Source organism: Lissotriton vulgaris, chromosome 2_1 (assembly GCF_964263255.1).
Source record: "Lissotriton vulgaris chromosome 2_1, aLisVul1.2, whole genome shotgun sequence".
Classification (NCBI taxonomy): Eukaryota; Metazoa; Chordata; class Amphibia; order Caudata; family Salamandridae; genus Lissotriton; species Lissotriton vulgaris.
This window is the reverse complement of record NC_141687.1, coordinates 127,744,334-127,768,631: the sequence shown is the minus strand read 5'-3', so window position 1 is coordinate 127,768,631 and position 24,298 is coordinate 127,744,334. Positions and strand designations below refer to the sequence as shown.

At 49.9% G+C, this 24,298-nt stretch overlaps 1 protein-coding gene across 3 annotated transcripts in view; it reads right to left on the bottom strand.

Annotated features, from left to right (window-relative positions):
- Window positions 1-24,298, bottom strand: part of LOC147729693 (S-adenosyl-L-methionine-dependent tRNA 4-demethylwyosine synthase TYW1-like) — a 683,091-nt gene that overhangs the window by 542,700 nt on the left and 116,093 nt on the right. For all 3 annotated transcript variants that reach the window (XR_015308342.1, XM_086954579.1, XM_086954580.1), the window contains exon 3: window positions 2,950-3,090. Coding sequence is in view for 2 of the 3 variants with exons in the window: in XM_086954579.1 (XP_086810705.1) it covers window positions 2,950-3,090 (141 nt within the window). In the remaining variant the exon portion in view is untranslated. The remainder of the gene's footprint in view (window positions 1-2,949; window positions 3,091-24,298) is intronic.

Here is a 24,298-nt window from a genome sequence, read left to right as displayed (position 1 = left end):
CCTGACGAGCCCGGATCAGGAACCTCACCCTCTCATCATGCAGAACACTCTCCGCCTCGTGGCGTGGAGGCTCTCAGGAGACGCTGGACGCTCCCGGGCCTTTCGGGGTCAGCTGCGCACTTGCTCTCCAAAGCATGGGCCGATAGTACGACGAAGCGTTACAGATCCGCTTGGCTTAAGTGGATGCGTTGGTGTTTACGAAGGGATTTGGATCCCATGGTCGCCGGCCTTGTTCCCGTGCTGAATTTCCTGGCTCATTTGGCCGACAAGGGTTTAGCGTATAGGACGATCAATGCTATCCGGTCGGCGATTTCTGCGGGCCACGATAACATCGATGGCCATCCGGTAGGGGAACACCCTTTTGTGTGCCGGCTTCTGCGAGCGGTTCGCCTCGCACTGCCGCCAGAACCCAGGTACTCCGTCCTTTGGGACGTCAATTTGGTTCTGAATCTGTTCCTGTCGTGGCCAGCGAATTCTTATCTGTCTCTTAAGGAGCTCTCGGCGAAATTAGCCATGTTGTTATGTCTGGTCTCTTGTAGGCGCGTCTCGGACGTGCGCGCGCTGGATGTTTCTGCACGCATTTTCTCCCCGGATGGGGTTACCTTTACGGTGGGCCGACGCACTAAGACGTCGTCGCGTTCCATTTCCTATCCAGCCTTTACTGACACTCCTAAGTTGTGTGTCGTGCAATGCCTCAAAGCATATGAGGACCTGACCTTGGATCTGCGCCCTCCGGGCGAGCGTCAGTTGTTGATTGCCCTGCGGAAGCCACACAAAGCTGTCTCCTCTCCCACTATTGCTCGGTGGGTGCGTTGGGTCATGCAGGAAGCGGGCATCAATACTTCTCTCTTTGGAGCACACTCCGCCAGGGGGGCCATGGCCTCTAAGGCATTCTCGGTGGGTGCTCGTCTGGAGGACCTTATGCGAGCGGCGGACTGGTCCTCGGATTCCACCTTCAAGAGGTTTTATTTTAAGCCGGTGGTGGATTTGGCTCAGTTGGTGGTAAGTAAGCTTTAAACTAGCATAATCTGAAGCTTCCGGTCCTGACATAGAATCGAAATTTGCCTAGCTTACGTAACGGTAAGTTTCAATTCTATTAAGGACACAGAGGCGAGGATTATCCCACCCGGACTACGGTGGTGTCTCTACCCACCCGTATGGCAGTAAGTAAAGCGTTTTCCTTTACGTTGTCGGTACTGTGTTGTTCACTGAATGCTCCTCGCCTTGTTGTCGCATTTTTCCTGGGCCACCTCGCTGATGCTGTTCCTTTTTTGGCAGGCAACGACGGTGCTAAACAGGACCAATGAGGCTTAAGCTTGATCTGCGCGAAGAAAGAGGAGGAAGATGATGGGAAGTCCGGTTATATAGTGATGATGGACAGAGACGAAGGACTATGGACTATTATTATATGCAAAGAGACTCTTGGGAGTTGTTGATTTTTTGTTGAACATTACGTCAATGCTTTATGTTTAAAGCATTTTTTGTTCTTATTATATCTTTTCCTGAGCTGCTGTGGTTTCTTTATGTTAATAAAGCGAAGGAAGATATAGCATAATCCTCGCCTCCGTGTCCTTAATAGAATTGAAACTTACCGTTACGTAAGCTAGGCAAATTTGGATTCAGCAGCCCACATGCTTCGAACGCATTCACATCAATGAATGGGTGAATGGTTTATCATTTTCTATTCCTATTTCAATAGCATTTCTATTTTATATTCATTTTTCTGACGGGAGTCTTTGTAGGTACAAGTTTTCCAACTAAATATTGACCTGCAGCTCTTCAGGGTCCCACGTCATCCGTGAAACCTGCTGTAAATCCTGGTCTTAATCTGACCGCAGCTTACTTTGTGGCATACGTAGTTTCACTTTTAACACCGAAAAGCATCGGTTCAAAAATCCAAGGCACAATGTGCGGTTGTCGCAAAAGCATCAAACTGTGCATTAGACTTTAGAACTAGAAGCATTTATCGCCAAATGTACTCCTGTCTTAATCAGTTTGGCAAGTAAAGGACGAGCAACAGCTTTGATCAGTGGTGGACATTTAGTTTTAAGTTTAGTTCTGCTTTTTCCATTCAAATCATTAGTGCTAGTTTAAAATTTGAAAAGTTAATCGGAAGGAAAAGGCAGAATGCGCCACACAACAGGGAGCATCATGGTATCTAGTAACTGGTGCATAAACCTAGGGCCCCCCCCCACAATGTACCTTCTTGAAACGTGTATTTTTGCCACTTATTCTAAAATGGCTCCGCCACCCGACTGGGACTGTTGGCGCTAGAGAAAGCCCAAAATATTAATTCTAAAAAACACAGCATCAGAAAGGAAATGAAAGACCACGGTTGAAAAAGTAGTCGAATAAAAACCCGTTAATTGTGCTGTGTTTTTAAATGCATAGCTGGCACTGCAATCATACGTTTGCTGGCCCGGGAGTGGTGCGTGCGTGGTTTGCTCTTTTTGGAAGCACATACTCGTGCTTGTGGTGCGTCCCTGCTCGCTCCCACAAGGTGGATGCCGCCACAAGCACGGGTCTGTGCTCTCAAAAAGGGCAGAGCGGCGGCTTAAGGTCCTCCTATGCAGCGCATGCGCGCTGCGTAGGCGAGACCTAAATAGACAAACGCAAAGGTCCCAGAATCTGTAGAAGGAGATCGGCTTGATACAGGCCCATGATCTGAACCAGGTGCCATGTGTGACCAACTAGTTTAGTACTACACTTGCTGCACAGTTTGACCGCTAAAATGTGCTTGGCAATAACCTGAATGCATGAAGTGTGCCTAATGACACTGGTTACTTCAGCGGGAAAAAAATTCGGAGAGTGGGTACAAGAAAATACAGGGGGGGCATAGTGGTAATTTATAATTTACTGGCGTCCAGAATGTATTAAAATGACTACTTAGTGAAGATGGGATGATTTTAGAGCTTAGTGTACATTATCAGAGCTCCTTTCACGTTTTACCTTGGCTGTGCCTGTCTGGGAACCAAAGAAGATCTTAACGCCAGCAACATGGACTTCTTTTTCCTCTGCCTGTAGTGAACCGTTGCCTCTTCCATCCTGTGCTACGAAGAGCATATGACCATTCTCCTTCGGTTCTTCAACCTGAAAGATTGATGATACACTGTATAAACAATTGCTTGGGACATTCAAACGTACCGAAATCAAGGATACGATTACGAGACAGCAAGCTGAAAAACAAAAGCAGGCTAAACTTTTAAACATGCAAACTCAGCACACCAAGGAAACAGTTTTAACAGTGGTTTCAAAACCTGACTGGGCACTAAAAAATGCACAAACACAAAATTAGGTTGATGCAGAAAACCAAAGTGATACGAAGCACTGTAAAGGTATATGAATTTTTTAAACATTACATTTTGCAGTTCATATTGTTTTACATTCCAGAAGTGAGTTTTATCGACTTGTTTTTAAAGACTCAGTACAGCATTGGTAGTTGCTTAAGCACTAAACGGAGGCAGGGGGGCGAGGCCTAGCGGGCTAAGATGGCGGTCGCACCTAGAGTGTGCTCCTGGACCCCTCCGCTATCCGCCCCCAATCTGCCAGTCTTGGTTGCCATCCAGCCCGGAAATTCGGCGCCCTAACTCCTGCCACATACCGGATGGTGGTCCTGGATGTGGGAACTCTGGGCAACGGGGCTTTCATGCGATTGCCTGACGGACTGGTTGGCACTTGCTTCTAAAATGGCGGCCGCCCCTTTTTGCCACTCGCTACCTGCCACCAGGGATTGAGCTGTCTGGGCTCCGACTGCGATCTCTGAACTGGCCTGAGTGGCCCCTGGGGAGCAACCGACCTCTGGGGTACTGTGGAGGTTTGGGCCCCACTTGCCTCCTCTTCTTCCCTCCCGGGCCATGCTCCCATGCGGACTCAGGATGCCTCCGGCCCCCCGCTGTGATCGGTGCCACGGGCGCGAGGCTGCCTTCTGACCTCCGCCTGTGGCTAGGACATTTGTGGTGGTGCACCGGCCATAATATCGTCCGTCACCTCGGACGGGGGGAGCCTGGTCCGGGAGTTGAGGTGCAGTATCGCTTGAGCCTTAGAGGTTGGGCAGTGGCCTGTGGGAGGGCCTTGATTCGGTCTGCCCCCTCTTCCTTTCTTGCCAGCGGTGGATTTCTTGCCAGCGGTGGATGTTGGCTCCCTGCCGCTGATCTTGGTACACCTGAGGTGCGGCGCTGCTCCTACAGCCCCCTGTGACAGCAATACCTACAGGCTGCCTTCTGACCTCTGCCCGCGGCTGGGATATTTGTGGCAGGACACTTGCGGCTGGGACATTTGTGTGCTCCTACGGCCCCCTGTAGGGGCGATACCTACAGGCTGCCCTTTGACCTCTGCCCGCAGCTGTGACATTTGTGGCGGTGCACCTAGCTCCCCTGCGGCGCTGCCATGATATCGGCTGTCACCTCGGACAGCAGGAGCCGGGTCTCAGAGGTTGAGGTGCGGCGGCACCTGAGCCTTGTAAGTTGGGCAGTGGCATGTGGGAGGGCCTTGATTCAGTATGCCCACTCCTCCTCCTTCCTTGCCTGCGGTGGAGGTCGGCTCCCTGCTGCTGCACTTGGCACACCTGCGGTGCGGACCTGCACCTACGGCCCCCTGTGACGGCAATACCTACAGCTAAACTCCAGCTCCCCAGCAGCGCTGCCGCGGTACCGGCCGCTGCATTAGGCGGCGGGGGGCTGTGGATGGTGGCGGAGAGAGACCCTGGACACTGAATGGTGACCTAGAGGCGGCGCAGGCCCGGCAATTGGCAGCTTGGAGAGCGGGGAGTACTGGCGATTGGGGTGGGGGGGGGGGGGGGGGGAGGGAAGAGTCATGGGACTGCTGTGAGTGACCCCCGCCCCGTGTGCCTAGCCTGCTCGTGCGATCTGGGCACTGAGAGGTGCTACAAGTGGTTTGGCAGGTCGCTCCCCCCCTCCTCGTCTGCTGTGAGTCCGACCTCCCGGGCCCAGGTACTCTGCCTACCGACCTGCTGAGACTGCGTCACTATTTCAGCCTGGCGCAGACCTGGTGAGGGGGGTGAAGCCTGCATCTGCTGCTAGGCTTCTAGAGCAGACCCTCCGCCGCCCTTGTTCCCGGTTGCCATGTCTTCCTAATGCGGTCCTTGGGCCTGTTGTATTCTGGATTCCCCTTGCCAGCCTGCGCCTTAGCTATCACTGCCCCGCCTCTGAGGGACTATGACACAGATGTGGTAGGTGTTACCCCTACCTCAAAGAAGGTTTTAAGGGTAGAAAGAATAATTACTCCTCGGATGATAACTCGAACACAGACACCAGGCGTGGCTCTTCGAGTAGTGACTCCAGTGGGGGCTACCCAGCAAGAAATGCAAGAGCTACCCGCCCATGGCAACAAGGATACCATCAAGGACCAATGTTCCATGGCCCACCGAATATACCTCCACCATGGCAATACCCATTTTACCCCCAGGGCCCCCCGCAATTCTACCCCCTTAATCCGCCTCCTTTTCAAGGCAGAGGTTGGGGCAGAGGAAGAGGGCGAAAGCGAGGCGGGAACAAAGGTATCCAGTGGCAAGACCAGATGCCAGAACCAACGGGGATGGAGACCAGGAGCACGACGTCCAGGGGGAGAAGAGCCTGATTGTAAATCTCTCCAAGAGAACCCTCACCACTGCAGAGAAGACAGTCCTGGAGAAAGGACTCGGGTTTGTCCCTACTCCGACCCCCGACACCTTTCATGAAATGATAGAACTGAAGCAATTCTTCAGGAAGATACGTCTCCGAGCTTTTTTCGACAACAAACCGGACATCCCCTGTGAAGACACGGGCCTCAGGAAACCATCCACTTTTACTCCAACCGATGGGATGGTCCCTCCTGAGGTTTTAACATTCGAAAGAGCTGTTCTGAGAACCTTGAGGAACATACCATCCACCAAACCGTTCAACAATTTATCTAATGATGAGAGACGGGCAGCTTCCTCGCTTGGCAATGACACCTCCATTGTCATAAAGCAAGCTGACAAGGGGGGTGCCACTGTTATTCTCGATTATGATGACTACGATCGGGAATGCAGACGTCAATTGTCTAATTCAAACCATTATAGATTATTGACAGAAGATCCCACTAACCGTCTCATGACCACCGTGATGTCCCTGGTCATTGAAGCAGAGACCAACGGATGGGTGAGCAAAAAAGAGGCAGAATTCCTGGTGACCACAGACCCTGTAACACCGTATTTTTACATTCTGCCCAAAATACACAAGGGCATCACCCCTGTTCCAGGACGACCCATTGTGTCTGGCATTGGTTCTATTTTAGAACCCCTCTCTCAGTTCTGCGATGCCTTCCTGCAACCCTTGGTTAAACTCATTCCATCCTACCTGCAGGACACCAGAGATGTGCTTCGCCTCATTAACGATATGGATGGGAGAGAGGACATCGATCTTCTCCTGACACTCGACGTGGAAGCACTTTACACGAACATCCCCCAACAAGCAACACTGGAATCCGTGGAAACACTCCTCCGACAAGAAGAGTGGGTGTCACCTACACCGGTTTCCCTCATTATGGAGTTGGCTCATTTGGCATTAACTGAAAACTTTTTCAAATATGAGTCGTCCTTGTACCATCAGATACGCGGTACATCTATGGGCTCGACCTTTGCGCCGAGCCTAGCCTGCATCTACATGGCATCATTCGAGGAAAGATGCATCTACCCCCCAGACCACAATCCATTCCGTGAGAATCTCACCTGCTGGCGTCGGTACATCGACGATATTCTGGTATTCTGGAAAGGGGACCGGATGACCTGTGAGGCGTTCTGTGGTTGGATAAACCAACAAGACCCGTTCCTCAAATTTACGGGCACCATGTCGAGTGAACACATCCCTTACCTTGACCTCACCATAGTGCTGGAACCCACGACAATAAGCACCACCCTCTACAAGAAAGAGACGGACAGGAACAGCCTGCTACCGTATAGCAGCCACCATACAAAATCCCTCAGGGACAATCTACCATTTGGTCAATTTCTCCGCCTCCGGAGAAACTGTAGTTCAACCGATGACTATAAACGACAGGCACGCTCCCTCCAAACCAAACTCTTGGACCGGGGTTACCCCACCCGCCTACTGAAAGACTCCACCAAAAGAGCTCTCAATAACAATAGAGAGGCCCTGCTCGAGGTGCACCCTAAGGTACCAGACGATAAGATCACCTGTGTTACCTCATTCACCAGGAACTCCGCATTTATCAAAAAAACTGTCAATACCCATTGGGGCATCCTGAACTCTGCAGGAATGGAGATGCCACGTCCACGTTTCGCTTTCAAGAGGACGGCAAACCTTAAAGATACTCTTGTCCACACTCGCCCCAAGAAGACCACTGTTCAAACTACCAAGACATTGTGGGACCTCCCCCCTGTAACTGGACACTATCGGTGTGGCACATGCGTCGTATGTCCACAGACCATCCAGGGCAAGTCCATTACCCTTAACAACAATTTCACACGGACTTACAGCAAGCATACGAATTGCAACAGCTCCAGGTGCATATATGCCCTGATCTGTCCTTGCAATTGTTTGTACATAGGGATGACCATGCGCCCGGTCAAGCAAAGGATAATGGAACATAACAGTAACATTCGATGTCATAAATCTCACACCAAATTGTATGACCACTGCAAGGATAAGGAACACCCTCCTGAAAGCATTCGATGGACTGTGATTGAATCTCTACCACACCTTAATCAACAAGCACTCTTCAAGCATGAACAAAGATGGATACATCGACTGCAGTGTGAAACGTTGGGTTTAAATGACGGGGTGCCCTGGACGACTCTCGCCAGATAGTCAGGAGTTTGGACATGTTGTCCACGTTTACTTCCATTTCTGTGCATTCCCTGTCAACAATACACCTGACCCCATTCCAAGATGGTGCTCACACTAACGCGCCCGGTTTGCGCAGTCCTTCACCGACCCTTCTCTCTTTTCACCTCTGTGTACCGTCGCTTAGCAACTGGACGGACACACCCTCAATATGCGCGCGCTGCCTCCCTCATTTAAACCCGGAAACGATCTGATCAACCATGCCGGCTGTCCAGACCGTTGGTTTCCAGTGGGAGGGGTAGGTGCAGAGCAGCTTGCCTGCAGCGACGTAAGAGGTAAGGTGTTGGGCGGGTATGTTATCAGCTGTTTGAATTGACGTAGTGTCATCTTCACAATCTGCCCTTAGTAGCCCGGATCGATTTTCATGTCCGTCTGATTCCCCTGTGGGCGTCTGCCCTTTTTCTCTCCCCCCATAGGACTTCCTCATTCGCTGCCGGCCCCACTTGGACGGCGCGTGAGGTTTCCAGGAGGAAACATTAGGGGTGAGTGCGCCGACACTGGAGAAAACGATCCGATAAATGCCACATGGCTTTGTAAAGGGCCCCTGCACTCGGTCTCCCGCCTCTCTCATGATCAGAGTCGGGCATATATGCAACCCCACGGCGTACTAATCGTTATGACCATTGTACCGGTGCACAGATTGATTATTCCCTACAGAGTGTCAAACTACGACCGTTTCCGGTTTTACTGTGTGGCTTTCTCACTACTTTTAAGCATAAAGATTCGAACCTATCACGGTTGGCTGGCCAGTGTCACACGCCGCCGCATCTCCTCGAGGTGTATGATTGAACACGCGTCCTGCCACGTGATGACCGACTGCATGATGTAGGCGGCAGTGTTGATTTTACGACATGGTTTAAAGCACACCAGTCATAATAAACTAGCACGCCACCATTGTTTAGTGCGAGCACCTTCCACGCACTCACCTGATTTAATTGAATTCTGACTCTCTCTCTTTCCCACGATAACACTTGATGCTGTCAATGTTTGGGCAGAGCCATTCACTGGGCACGCATGTTTTGGATATCATGCACACAAACACAGATAATATGTCACTAGTAAGTTAAAGTAAAGGTGCCATTATCCGTGTCTATACTGTTGTCTCTCTTTATTCTTTTTCAGTTCCCAGGAGGCCCCCTCTGTGGAACCATTATGATACGACACTGCCTCAGGTCGTATACTGGTGTCCTGCAAAACTTAGAGGACCCGAGTAATTTATGAGCACCCAGGTCCTGATGAATCGCCCTTAGGGCGTGAAACATGTTGACCATTTCTTGCACTTTAAGGGTCGAGTAAGGGTTGGTTCCATTACTTACCACCCCTTAGTACCCCTGTACCTTTTTACTGAAGCAGGAAGCCTGACTATTAAAACATTCACCAACAGGACTTCCCTGACTTCTTTTAACTTCACTACCACGCTCACGATTACACTCCCTTAGGCCCCTCACACACACACACACACCCGCTGGCCCAGAATAAAAGATCTCCATCAAAAGTGCAGCTTCCATCGCTGCCCGACGGGCATTGCACCGCCAGCCTGCCGAAGGAGCAGGGTACCGATGATGAGGCTGGACGACTATCGACTGGGGCTACAGCTGTAGTCCTGTCGGTAGCCTGTGTGAGGTACCTTTACATTCTGGAATATGGGTCTACACCGCACACTTGAGACCCTCACTTCACCCTTTGTCTAGATTGAGTGAGAGAGAGAATTACTGGTTGAGCTAATTTTCTAGAGCTCTCCTGGGGGAACTCTGTACACCTCTTATTGTTTACAGGTGTTAGACAGCACACATCGAACGGTATGAGGCCCTGTAGGCTGGTCCCCTTTGGCACCTCCTGATCGGTCTTGGGGCACCTGCTGGGGTCTGTAGATCCTTCCGCTCGGTGGCCCTGGCTGCCGGATATGGGCGAGTCCTCCACTGTGCTGCCTCCTGCTGCGACCGTGACCCAGAAGAGATCCTTTTGCCTGCATCTATTATGCAGTGTGAGGACTACCTGGGTATTCCCTCCACCACGCCCCTGTCTTGCTTTACCTTGAGGGGGCCTGGCGCGGTCAAGGGCACCAGGTGCAGAGACCTCGTGCCTGCTCTGGGACCCCCTCGGGGGTGGCGAAACTGACCCACATTTTGACTGTGCATCCTTTGACCTTGGTTGGTTGTCCCTGACACGGAGACGGTCTAAAGAAACAGTAGGATTCAGACATCATTAAATGAGGACCATGACAGGGCGGCCAAGACACCGGCCACTCAGACCAAAATGGACCGCTTTAACACCACGGATGCCGGGGCAGTCGGGGGAACTGTGGACAGAGAGGCCCCACTGGCTGCGGATCGGACTACCATTCTTCAGGCAATACCTGCCTCGCAGTCTTCTGTGGAAGGCAAGATTGCGAGGTTTGATCTGAGGAACACGGTGGCCCGGATCACGGAGACAGAGTCGTGCAGCTCTACTGTGGAGGATGATGTCCAGCAGCTTAAGGAGCAAGTCACCCGGCTTCAGTCTCACACCCGAGAACTGCATCGGAGAGCGGAAGAAGCGAAAAATAGGTCCCGCCGCATTAACCTCTGCCTGGTGGGGTTCCCGGAGGGGGTGGAGCAGGGTCGCCCAGCGTACTTCATGTATAGGTGGCTTCGCTCGGGGTCACCGAGGGCTCCCTCTCCCTGTGGTTCGCGATTGAGCGAGCACACTGCTCCCTTGCCCCTAGACCGCCTCCGGGGGAAGCCCCAGGCCCATCAGCATGAGAATTCTTAATTTCAAGGACTGCAATTACATCTTGACTGAGGCCCGCAAGCAGCAGTGTCTTCGTAACTATACTCGGGAGGTTCAGGGTCAGCGCCACTCATTTGGGGAAGTTAAGCAAAAGCTGCGTGCCCTCAACATTCAGTACAGGCTCCTTTTTCCAGCACGCCTACGAGTGGTGCTCTTCAACAAGACCCTATTCTTCGATATCCCTGAGGAGTCTTGGACTTGGGCCACAGAGGAACGACCACTGCGGGCCGAGGACCGGCATTGATCATCTGGCGGAGTACTTGGTGGGTCTGGCATCCAGGGGGCTCCTGGCCCCTAGACCCAACGCAACCACTCACGACGACGCCATGGCAAGAGGCGGGCCCGCTCAAACTCCCCACTGGGTACCTCTCAGCTCTGCTTCCTGGAGAACCTTTGTGTGTGCAGCAGTCTGGTTTATTAGGCCACCTAGAACCTGGTAACACCTCGCCCCGGCTTTCACCACTGGACCACCCAGACACGGACCTGTTGCGCAGCCCGATGCTCATCAGTAATCCCGCATGAGCATGTCTCTGCCTGCCAGGCTTGGCTCCGCGGCCGGAGACGGCTGCACGTCTCAACCCTGCTCCAACTCCAGACGGACTTAAATATACACATCCTGCAAAGAGGCGGGGTCCTCCACGTGTCCCAGTCCTGAGCGTTTTAGTTTGTTTTTTGCTAGTTTTCACTGTTAGGATGACAGATTCTTCCGTTCATGAAGTATGGGGTTGGGGTTCGGGTGTGGGGACCGTTGTCCCGGGTTTTAGTTTTTGTTGTTCTTTTGCCAGCACTATTACCTCATTCAGCGACATCCACACAGTGACCGACATTGTCCTTCTAGGTCTTGCACCACACGCACTTGCACCACTATGCTTTCTGGGCGTGTTGGGTGCCCGACCATCACCCCAACCTCTCCATGTCCGACGATCGAACCAGTTTCACCTCACTTCATATTATGTCATGGAATGTTAACGGCTTCCTAGATAAGGTGAAGCACACTACAGACCTGTGGTATGTCCAGCGACACAATGTAGACATATTGTTACTTCAGGAAACCCACCTGGTAGGCAACAGTTGCCCCTTTCTGGCGCGCTATGCGTACAGTGGGTTTTGGCACTCTGGGTTTACCCGGGGATCTCGCAGGGTGGTAGGCCTGCTGCGTCGCGCTCTTCCTTTTGTTGAGTGTAAAGTAATACATGACCCGGGAGGCTGCTTTGTTATTCTGGAGGGGAACATTGGGACCCAACCCTTGAACCAGTTAGCCGTGTACTCTCCCCCTTCTCTGCTGGCGTCCATGTGGACCAATGTGCTCAGGTGAGGTCGTATGGGCTGTGCCAAGACCGTAGCAAAGATTTTGAGCTCCGAGTTGATAAGAGAATTAGGGTGGTAATCAGAGCAGTGGGCAGAGGGGGGCTGAGAATTTGGAATCATCACAATGGTTCGAGTGGCCGGGGTCTTGGCCGCCCTGTCATGACCCATGGTCGTCATTTAATGATGTCTGAATCCTACTGTTTCTTTAGGCAGTCTCCGCAGCAGGGGCCACCAATCAAGGTCAAAGGATGCACAGTCAAAATGTGGGTCAGTTCGGCCACTCCCGAGGGGGTCCCAGAGCAGGCACGAGGTCTCGCCATCTGGTGCCATACGGGAGATAGCGATTGATTTCTTCTAGAGTTTTAGGTAGATCAAGGTTTTCTGCTTCAGCGAGCCGCGGGAGGGGGAATCTTTCACTCCGGAGGAGCTCTGAGAGAATGAGTCTGGAGGTTGAGCAGAGTACAAAGAAGCATAGTATGAAGCAAAATATTGGGCCACCGCCGTAGGAATCCATCACCCCAGAAATAATATGGTTGGCCATTGGATAAGTGGCTAAGCGGTGGAGGAGCTACCCATTTTTATCTCCCCACCCATACACTCGAGCCACAGGGACCTCCACAACAGCTTAGCGGACTCCGTGGGGCCTGTCTGAGCTCCCCTGAGAAACGAGAGCTTCCGATCCTGAGCCTCCATTCGTTCTCCAGGCGGAAGGGCCTACAGCCGGGCAGCTTGGGCCTCCAGAAGTCTGAGCCGGGCCACGAGGCAAGGTTGCCCCCTCTCGCCACTCCTTTTCGCGTTAGCAATGAAGCCCTTTGCTTCTCTCATCCAGGCGGACCCACTCCTCAAGGGGTGGCAATGGCCTGGTCTAGGGGAGGACAAGATTGCCCTCTACACCAACGACATTTCACAACAAAAGTACCTCTGACACCATGAATGAAAGTCACTAACATCACAGAAGTCCTTTTTATTGACTCTGCGTTATAACTCATTTAACTTTACTTTATATTTTTTATATATTGGTATCCACATTCGTTTCAAAAGCTCTCCTCTTATACACAACAAATTATGTGAGGTTATTGCCACAAAAAACGTATTTGCATCACAAAACATATAACTTTACACAAAACATATATACACTTTCTGTGCGGTCAATTAGATTCATCTGTACATTTCATTTAATTAGTGCGATCAAATCGTTTCAAATCGTCCTACTATATACACTCGAACAAGTGCTAAATTTGGGGTAGAGTTATATGCCCCTCGGATTTAGACTGAATCAATAGTCCTAGATAGTGTAGGAGAAAATTTCTATACACAATTATGCTCCTCTAGAAAAATGTCTTTTGTTTCTCATATATATATATATATATATATATATATATATATATATATATATAAGTAGTTGTAGAGCATAAATATCTCCAATCTACTAATTCGTGCCAACGCGTTTCGACCGTCTTTTCGTTAGGACAAGATAAACTTTTGTTGTGCGGTCTTCATCAGGGCTGTGGTTTGGTTGTAGGACATCACCTAGAAGAGGTAAAGGTACTAGTTCAGTATAAGTGTACAGCTAGCTTTTAGTTAAATTTGTGTGTTTTTAGGTGGAGTGTTATGGTCACGTACACCAACGACGTCCTGATCTTTCGGTCTGACCCAGCCTGCTCAGGGCCTCGATGTCTCCGAGCCCTACACCTCTTTGAGTGTGTCTCTGGTCTCCGATTAAACACGGCCAAGTCGGTCCTGTCCACCTTCATCTGTCGAGAGAGTGTTTAGATTGGCAGGCCTCGATCCCTCTCCGGCCGCAGTCGTTCAAGTACTTGGGGGATCTGGGTGACACTCCTCCCTGATCTCACCTGGTCTCTCAACGTCAGCCCTCTGGTGAAGCGGGTTTGCGCTGATCTCCTTTGATGGCAAACGTTCCCACTGAACCTTGTGGGCAGGATTGCCCCTTTCAAGATGATGGTCGTGCCCAGTTTCCTCTATATGCTCCAAAACATGCCCCTTGCCTTCTCGCGGTCCTGGTTCCGTGAGATGGATGGCTTGGCGACTAAATTACTGTGTGGAGGGGATGGGGGGGGGGTCGGAGGCCAAGATTGGCCCTCAAGCAATGCAGTATTCCGCCCTTTGATGGGGAGTTAGGAATGACAAATCTACATCTCTATTATCCGGCGACCAGGCTTCTTACCGTACATAATTGGTTCAATGGTGGTTGGGCGGATCCGGCCTACTGCCTGGAACTGCATGCGCTGGGTTTTTCTGGTATTCAAGGGATGCTCTACGGAACTGCTATCCCCCACACTCTGCCAGAAGTTACTCGTGGGGTGTTTTTGGCCTGGCGAGCCGCCCTCCGCCACACCCGCTGGTCGGGCAGATTAACCCAATATACCCCCTTGTGGTGCAGAACACAACTCACTCTCTCTGGGTTTAGCACCAGGGACCTGTCTGGCGTGGGAGCAACTTTGAGTTAACCCCTTCCATGCTGATGACGAACCCCAGCCGTCATGCACTACGGTGCTAGTGTGCTGATGACGGCTGGGGTTCGTCACGGCCCGCACCTGTTCGTGCTGTTTACAGCACACCAGGGGAATCGCGGCCGCATGGAAAGGGTTAAAGCTCCCATGTGAAAGAGAAAACAAGGATATGAAAAGCAAACAAAACAACCAAGTAGGTAGGTCTTCCATTAAAAGATAATGTAACATCTGCCCAGCTTCTTATAAGCATATAATGTTTTAATTCAGATATTTTCTACCCAACATTGGTTCACTGGTACAAAATCTTTGATTTTTGCCCATATAAATGCAGCACAACTGTAAAACAGAGCAGGGAATGACAGACATACCTACAAATAAAGATTGTTAGCACACCAGTCTACTTTATTAGTTTATGTAGTTGCTCCTCATATTCACTTTCATGGTAAAGGCATGATTTTTGTAGGATTCACTCTTTCAGTTTGTGTGAACGGGTCTCATTCTCATGGATAGTATGAAAGTTGGCAGAAATCTTGATTTTTTTTCATTATTTAATGGTTAAGAACTACGTAGCACAAGCATGTTAGTTTATCTTCACCCTATATTCCTGGTATTGGCATTAATTACTAGATTTTAATGTACGACAATGATGTTGCTGGACACTCAAATCTATTTATCACTGACCCCAGGAGGTATAGAGATGAAAAGTAAACAGTACATCACGGGGCCACTGCATGTCTATGAGAGGTGGCTGTAGGAGAGTAGGGTCTGCTTCCTATGGTTACCCCTACTTTTTGCTGTGTTTCACTGGTTTTTCGACTTTAGTATGGCTGTGGCCCTGCTAATCAGGACCACAGCCTATCTGTTCTCTCTCTAAATTGATACCATGTACTTTAGGTACATACCAGATTGGCTTCTGGGTCACCTTTGCGAGTCCCTGTATATGGTACCTTAGGTACCCAGGGCATAGGTACCCCAGAGGCCTACCAGGGGCTGAAGCATGTATTATGCCACCCCTGATTAGCCTTCCAAACTGACACCACAGGTCTGCACTTGCAGTCGGGGTAAGGTGGTGTAAGCACTCCTTACTCCTAGTATACCTATATCTACCTTTACATATAGACACACATTAACCTAGAAGTCACTCCTATGGAAGACCTTGGCAATCCTGAAGGCAGAGTGCTTGGTTTTGTGTGAGAGGGTGCCCTAGCATGAGCGGAGCCCCTCTGCAGCTTTCGGAAATAGCTCTTTATAGCTGTTCTATGGTCTAGCCATACCATATATTCTGAAGTACATTATAATCCTTGCGGTTAAGGCTAACTTTGGTTTGGCTTTATCAAAACATGTGTTTGGTGTCAAACACTTTGAATACTACCTCCCACCCCCACCAGTTCTGGCGGCGGGGGTAGCATTCCACCCTTCTAGAGGGATAAGACATGTAAACACTGGTATACCCGGTTAAAGATAAACAGAGCCCCAGCATCACAAAATGGATGCTGCTGCCACAGACACGAGGCTGCCCTCCTGCTGCTGGACGAAACTCCGGCAGGAGAGACTTGGACAATAGGTTTCCTGTCCAGGGAGGTGCTAGCACCTCCCCAGACAGGCTTTAGTGTATTGGGGCAGGGTGGGTTGCATTCAGTGAATGCTTTTCAGATACTGCCTGGGGCACACAAGGTGCTCCATGCATTTCCCAGTTCAAACTGGTTGCTGAGGCACTCTGCCCCAGCTCTGCCGCGAAACTTGACAAAGGGGGAGGGGTGTAACCACCCCTCCCCAGGTCCTCTCATAGGTGGGACCATAGAGTTAGTCCAACCCCTAAACTTACTATAAGAATAGGAATCCAGTCCCTAGGACTTTAGATTACCCTGGACAAACCTTTGAAGAAGAAATCCTGGACCTTTGACATTTCAATTCAACTGAAAAACCTTCCTTGTGGTCAAGGAGTGACCTCCCTGTTCAAACAGGCACCAAAGAAGTATCTTTGCCAGTCTGCATTTTTTAGGCTCCCGCCGGATCCCGAGGAATCTGCAACACAGGACACAGTCTTCCAGACATCTTTGAAGCTGACACGAGTTCCCAGCAGAGCCGAGACCTGTAGCTGACACGAGAGACGTGGGACCGAAACTCCTGGACATCCTGCATTTTTACAACTGCACCTACTTTCCGAGGTATCCCAAAATTGTGCATTGGGGTATTTAGAGCCCCTGCCCCGAGCCCCTTTTGCACCGAAGTACAGAGGCCAGCACTCCACGAGTGACCCGTGAGTCCCCTTTCTTCACCACAGCTCGAGGCTCCTTCGCGGTTCCTAATCCGTTGGCTAGTGAGCCCCCACGAAGGCCAATCCTTTGTTTCCAGAGCTTTCCTGGTTGCTCCAGACTTGCTCTGACTCCCCTCCAAAAGGAGGAGTCCCTCAGACCTTGCTGGTCTGAACCGAAGCCAATCTTGTAATCTTGTGTGGGTTGCGGTTGCCAAGGCTTGTTGGGTCCAATCTGGATTCCGAAGCTGCAGCATTCAACAGCATTCGTGGGACAGTTTGAATCCAGCTCCTGGTCATCGTCGACACCTCCTGGTCCTCATGGCTGAAGAGTCTAGCTTCACCTCTTTCACCTGAAAACACCAGACATCGGCTGGCATCTTCCTGTCGCCATCCTGGTCACGGACTAGTGACCCAGACTGTCCCCTCTGCTTTCAGGTCCTTCACATCAGCGATCCACCCTTGGATCCACCCGGACACTTTTCCTCTGGTCGCCTGCAGCATTTCTTCGCAGCTCTCCATTGGAATCGATGACTAAACCTGACACCATGCACCCGGCTTCCCTAGGTGAGGTAACACGAGTACTCCGGTGCTCCCGTGGGTCTTGACTCTCGAAGTGTCCTAGTCTAAAAGGGTTCCATCGTAGTTCACCTCCAAGTGCCCATATTCTTTAAAATTGTAACTTGTTCGTTCTCCATAGAAAGTCAATGGTGATTCACGGCAGTGTTTAGACACTGCACGCGTCCCCGGTGGGTCTCATGCGTCCCTACCTTGGGTGGTTCCTGGTTACCCCAGGGGTTCTACAGGCCCTAGGCCTGCTTTCTAACCCTCACGTGGTTCTAATACCACTATTTTAGTATATGGTTTGTGAGGCCCCTAGGGCATAACGTATACTGTGCAACTTATCGTATGCTAATTAAGTTCCTTGTATTGTACTTTTACCTCTGACCTCATAAAGAGACCAGAGGGGTTGTGTTTAGAATAAATACATATATATTTTATATATGCCTAGTGTGTTGTGTTTTTATTTGATCATTTAAGAGATTATATACTGGTAAAACTACTTGATTAACTCGCCTCTAAGTCTTAGCCTGAAGGCTGCTCTCCACAGCTACCACTAGGATAGCTTTCTATAAGGTCGACTTTAAACCTACCATCAATAAGGGTCATTTGGGCTGGTGCAAGGTGCCCACTAGAATAGTGGACATCATATGCCAGGGCAACTTTTCACAATGGCTACATATATAAACCTCTTCTTTGCTGCTCCGAGCAATAGGGATACGTTCACTGCTTAGCACTCTCTGGAAAACAGCCGGACATTACATTTTTCACTGTTTTTCTTCTCCCATTAGAAGTTTTTCTCCTTGTACATTTTAATTCAGTTTCTCTGAGCTCAACATAACCCCTACATGTGACCCCACCCATTTCAATAGGCCTACTCCACGTACCTGCTACAGCTGCAATACCATACAAGGCCAATTTATTTGAGAGCAGAGCCACGTTTCTTGGAAGAGACAGATGTCAAGATCTTTAACAAATGCCTCCCAGTTTGGGTTAATAAGTTTCGAGCCTATACTTCGAATGTTCCAGGATACTAACCTCTGGGTAGATTTTCTCCCCATATATTATGGTTTTTGTGTAGTATCCGCTAGACTGGAGTTGTATTTCCCTAAGAACTATAGGGAGAGAAGGTTTCTCTTTTATTGGGTTCTAACTTCATTTGCAAGGAGCTCTTGCGATCTAGGCAGTTTTTCTTGGTGAGGGGAAAAAACCTGAATCCCCATGACAACATCACTTTCTGGCTCTTCTAAGAACATGTTTTCTACATACATAGCTGTAGTCATTTTTAAGGACCCTTCTTGAACGGGCCTATTAGAATGGGATTTACACTGGGGACCTTCCTAGGCAAGATGTCAATCAGATTGGCACTGGGGTCTAAAACTATTACAAACTGAATCGTTATAAATGTCGCAAGCCTTGGTCTGGTTTATATGAAGATGAAAATTACCAAGCATATTATAGCCGTCAGTCAAAATTATTTTTTGGGTACTCTATTGGGAGTATTATTGAAATATCCCACCACAACCAATTATGTAGCCCCCACGCCTCCCGTTCCCATAAAGGCATCATCGTTGAGTTCAGAAAAATATTCAGACTAGCACGGTCTGAGACCAGATACTCCCACCAGTACCACCACATAAGGGTAGGCTGCAGATCGATCACAGGTAGATCTCTGGTTTATTTTGACCTGTAGTTGGCTGCTGTTTTATTCGTGCAGACCGGTTGCAAAGAACAATCTTGTGCTTTTTTTACTGCCATTCACAGAGCGAGACTGTTGTTGGGTTCCTGTTAGACCTGGCTTGTCCAGCAGTTTTATCCGCAGACCTTTTGCTTTTTGGCCTCCTGTTTTTGTTGGTTTTATGACTCTTGGCACTTTACCACTGCTGATCAGTGCAAAAGTGCATATGCTCTCCCTGTAAATTGTGTTTATGGATTGGTGATTCCATGATTGGCATATTTGATTTACTAGCCAGACCCTAGTACAGCGCAAAGAGTGTGCCCATGGCCTGTAAATCAAATGCTGCTAGTTGGCCTGCAGCACTGATTGTCCCACCCACATGAGCAGCCTGGAAATGGCACTCAGAACGGCCATTGCAATGTCTGTGCACAGTTTGGTATGGCCATGTCGACTTGGCAAGTGCACCCACTCTCCAGACCCTAACCTTCCCTTTTCTTACATGTGAGTCACTCCTAAGGTAGGCCCACGGTACCCCTGTGGGCAGGGTGTAGTGTATATGAAAGGTAGGACATGCCCTGGTGTGTGTGTGTGGCATGTCCTGATAGTGAAAAACAAAATTGGCAGTATTTCGATAACGCAAGGCTACCTGTTCCCATAGGATAGAATAGGGAGTTTGCTTATAACCTCTTATAAACATAATTACCCCTGGGAAGAGGGAGGAAAATAAAGTTTAGTATGCCTGAACGTTAAAATGCATCTTTTAGTGAGGGTGATTTTTACATTCTGTGTTTAAAAATACCACTTTTAGAAAGTAGGTATTTTCTTGCTTAGCCATCCAGTATGCCACTGCTAGGATGTGTAGAGTCTGTCTGGCTTTAGAGTGGCAGGGGCTGGGGATGTGCAGTGGCTCCAGAGAGTCTGGATGAGTCCGGGGTGGGCTGAATAGACCTGGGCTGCATTTAGAGTAGTGGGGACAAGATTTCCTTTCACCTGAGTGGGCCTGGTCTGCCTTCCACAATGCTGTCTCCACCTCCTGCCAGGAAGCTACACCACAGCTAATTTTGACTACGCATTGGGTTTCTCTGCCACCAGAGAACAAAGGATTTTGCTGTATAAATATTGGGGCCCAGACCCCAAACTTTAGATCACTTTTGGGAATTCAAGAGGAACCTCTGCCAAGGAGAAGAGCTGGAGAAGAGCTGGAGAAACTGGAACAGGGGTACTGACCCTATGCTGTGTGCTGTCTGGGGTTGACCTGCAGTGCCTGTATCTGCCACGGAGAGGAACTGTGTATGCATCCTTCTTGAGAAAGTATCTCCTAATGCTTGAAGTGGAGCTTGCCCCCTGTTCAAGAGATCTCAGGAACAGCAAAGACTCACCATCCTTCTGGGCACCCTCTCTGGTTTCGCTGGTACCAGTCGCTGAGGAAAAAAAGAGCAGCCGACTGTCACCCAGTCCGTAGCAGACTGTGTCCTGAAGACACCGCAGAGAGCACCGCCTCGCTTCGCATTGCAACCCAACCCTGGTCTCACTGCCTCAGTCAACAAGACGCTGCTTGCACCACGTCCTGTGGGCACTGCACTCCGACTTCACCGACTCCGTCGCTACCCGACAAACATCAACGGCTCCGTCGCCACACCATGACCAGCCAGCACTGCAACAAGCACGGTCTCACCCCGCAACGCAAGCCTTCACCAACTCCGTCAACGAGCCACTGCCTGCACAGAGTTGTGAGGACACCGCACGCTGCAACTCTTCCATCTCACCTCGCAACCACGACGGTGGCCCGTGACCGGCTCGTACCATCGTGTCGGCCGCAAAAGCAAGTTACTGTCTCTGAGGCAGTCAACTATTTAGTTAACCCGTACAGACGCAGATGGGGTGGGGTGGGGGGGGGGGGGGGGTGTTAAAAAAATATATCTATACTACTAGTATAAAGAGAGAACAGAAACCTTTTGGCAAGGTAAACACGGGAACCACAGCGCCAATGCACACACCCAACACATTGTTGGAATCCTCAGGGTGTGTAGATGGACATAGGCGACATAAAATAAAAAAAGAAAACGTAAATTAAAAAATTCAAATTTCTAAACAAAGTAGTCCCCTAAAACTAGCGCCGGCCGCGAGGTACTGCTGACCGCGACCTAGACGTAAGGACGTCATGCGGGGAGGAGCGGTGACGTGCGGCAAGTAGTGGCAGTGAAGTCCGGAGCGGCGGCTCAGGTAAGGCAAAGGGAGGCGTGAGGCGGGAGGCGGGCAGCGGGCGGGAGGCTCGAGGCGGTATGGGCAATGTCGGCTCGAGACGCGAGGCAGTATGGGCAATGTCAGGGCAGGCAGCGGGGGGCGAGGCGGGAGGCGGTAGGGATGCGGTCTGGGCAATGTTGGGGCGGGCGGGAGTGCACAGAGGATTAAAATTCTGCCCCCAGACCTCTTCTGCCCCGGGCAACGCTGGGGCGGGCTGCTAGTATATATATATTTGGGCTCCAATGCAGGTCTTTGTTAAAAAGGAGATCCCAATCAGGCCCCTAAAATTCATATTAGTCATGTAAATAAGTTATACGAGGGATACACTCTGCATTTCTTGGCACAAACTTGAGGCTCCAACCACAGGGGTGGCCCAGCCCAGCATCGACCAGCCGCGGACAGGTCCGCTCTTGGCCCAGGCAGCGGGAGCCACAGGTGCAATTAGTAGACCGCCTCCGGGCATGAAACTGGCGGTGTTGGCGGTTCCTGCCACAAAGATTGCTGCAGCTTGTGGTCTGCCTCTTCACTCCAGCTACTCAGCTCACTCCACTTGCCAATTCTTACTTTTTTCACAGTTCATAATAAGCCAGCTTAAGTTCTATTTTTTTTTGTTGATACAGGTCAAAAGGCTGAGGGGCCTAGAATTATTGGATAGAAATAAGACCTATGCATTAATAAAGAGGAGAAAAATTATATTAACAAATCAACCAGTTTCAGCAAGAAGAAAGTGGTTTTATGAAATCCAACACTGCAGGGAACACCAAGGACTATTTTTAGGTCTAGTGTGACAGCTTCAAATGTTGGACAGCATCTAGTAATCTCAATAATACATAAAGCAAAACATACGCAAAACATATATCGAGAAGGACTATCGGTCAGCGCCACTAGCCATTGTTTTACTAGCGGGTCAATCAAATTTTGGCTTTGTGCCAGAGTCACTCACCTTTGGATCAGCCCACTGGATAGCAAGTATTTGGGATGCAATTCGGTGAAAGCAATGGCATTTTGATGGTCGTGACCACCAAAGTGCAAGCACCCTAGCCCCCCCCCCAAGCAGCTGAGTTCCGTTGAGTGAAGGGATAAGGCTGGAGAAAGCAGCGACGTCACTGCACAAGGAGAGTGAGTGCAGCAGGCATGGCGCTTGGCATTGGAGCAGCATCTGTGGTGCACGCTAGCATAGAATGCTGTTGTGGCTGTACTTTTTCACTGGACATGAAGTGTTGTTTTTACACGATAATGGCGAGCATGTATGGTTATTTCTTGTCTTAGTCCTGCTTTGGGATCATACGGCCTTCTGAACTCATCTGTGCTTCAGATAGACTGCCATATTCTACGAGGCTGCAGTTGGACTATGTCAGTGCAACACTTCCTTCTGATATAGGCTATAGCACTGTCCAGCAGAAGGTAAGAGGAGTGGTGAGACTGCCCACATTCCTCAGGTACTGCCCTTGCCTTCCTTGGCAGACACAGACGGTCTGACCCAGAGGTCTCCAATCCTCTTCCCTATCAATGGTAACGTCCCTTATCTCTCATACACAGGTTCATAACAAGATTATACCCATGACACACAACATCCAGACATTGCAGTGTAAATGCACTATGTAGAGGTCTATGTATATAAGTGGAGTATGCAGTTCCTAAAAGAATCAGAAAAGGAAAATCGAAAAGGCAGCAGGTCGGGAGGGGTCCGGGGAAGCAGATCAGTAGAAGGGAGGAGGCGGGGACAGGGGGAGGGGGGGGGGGGTGGGGGTCGAAATCTGTTTGCTCAGAAGCAGGAGTCATCATACACCCAAATGGGTGTCATGTTACATTTTCAGGCACTACTCACATTCCTAAGGCACAGCCCCTGCCCTCCCAGGCACACACTGCCAGTCTGACCAGGAGGTCTCACTTTCTTTTCCCCTTCCCCGTCAATGGTCACCTCCCGGTTCTCTCTTGTGCAGGTTCATAACGAGATAATACCCATAACACACAAGATCCAGACATTGCTGTGTAAATGTGCTATAATGATGTTTGCCTCTCATCTGAGCGGCTGTCGTAGCCACCTCTGAGCAACAGCAGTTCCACTAACAATGCTGGACGGGTACAGCCAGAGTATGTGCCGTGGAGCTGACGGGTAGTCTAGCTGCATTACAACTGGAACAACTGGTTGTATCCTCTACCCACATTAAGGGTCATCTTTTGGACCCAGTTTTTAGTAACTGCACCGAGCTTAAGGTAGACTCGATTATCGGCCTCCCATGGACTGACCACTTGTTGATCCCTCTTACTTGGTCTATATACAAACCATCCTCTTCAACTCCCACTTCAAGGAAATCGAGGAACTGGTCCAGCTCCCAGTGGAACAGTGGACCAATATTCTTATGGCCTCTTCACCTCCATTTAATGAGGAACCTCTTTTAGCCAACAAGGAGTACAATGAATGGATTCTGAACTCTTGATGCCACTCTTCCCCTGTGTACAACCACTCCAAAGCGGTCGCGGAAAACCGCTCCATGGTATTCAGTGGAGCTCAGGGAAAAGAAATGACATTGTAAAAAACTAGAAAAAAGGAGGCGCCTGGAATATGCTGCCCCAGATAAAATTTTACAGAGAGAGGCGATAAGAGCATATAAACAAGAGATAAAAAAGTGCGCAATCTGTCTATTTCACAGGAAAAATCATGCTGGCCAAATCAAAACCGAAAGAAATCTATCAAATAGTAAAGCGTCTTACCAAGCTTTCTCCTCCTTCTGTTTCCAGCTGCAATACAGTGGTTCACTGCAATGATGTAGCAGAATTCTTTTATCAAAAAGTACATCAAATTCATGTATCATTCACAGATGCCAATCCAGCTTTCTCTGCCCAAGAACGGCTACAACCGTTAGAAGCTGTCCATCTGCCCTTATTCACTTTGGATCAGTTTCCTTTATTGGATAAGGTGACTCTTGAACCGTTGATGCGTCAAGTAAAGTCAGGCTCCCCATGTGACCCAGCTCCCCCGGACATAATGGTTTCGGCCATCCATGTTGTTCTTCCCATCATTATGAGCCTACTCAATGCCTCCCTGTCTTCTGGTATAGTTCCGTCCACCGGGAAACAAGCCATGGTGCACTCACTTTTAAAGAAGCCGAACTTAGATCCCAGCAATTTTAACAACTATCGCCCTCTCTCTCTGCTACCCTGGGTGAAG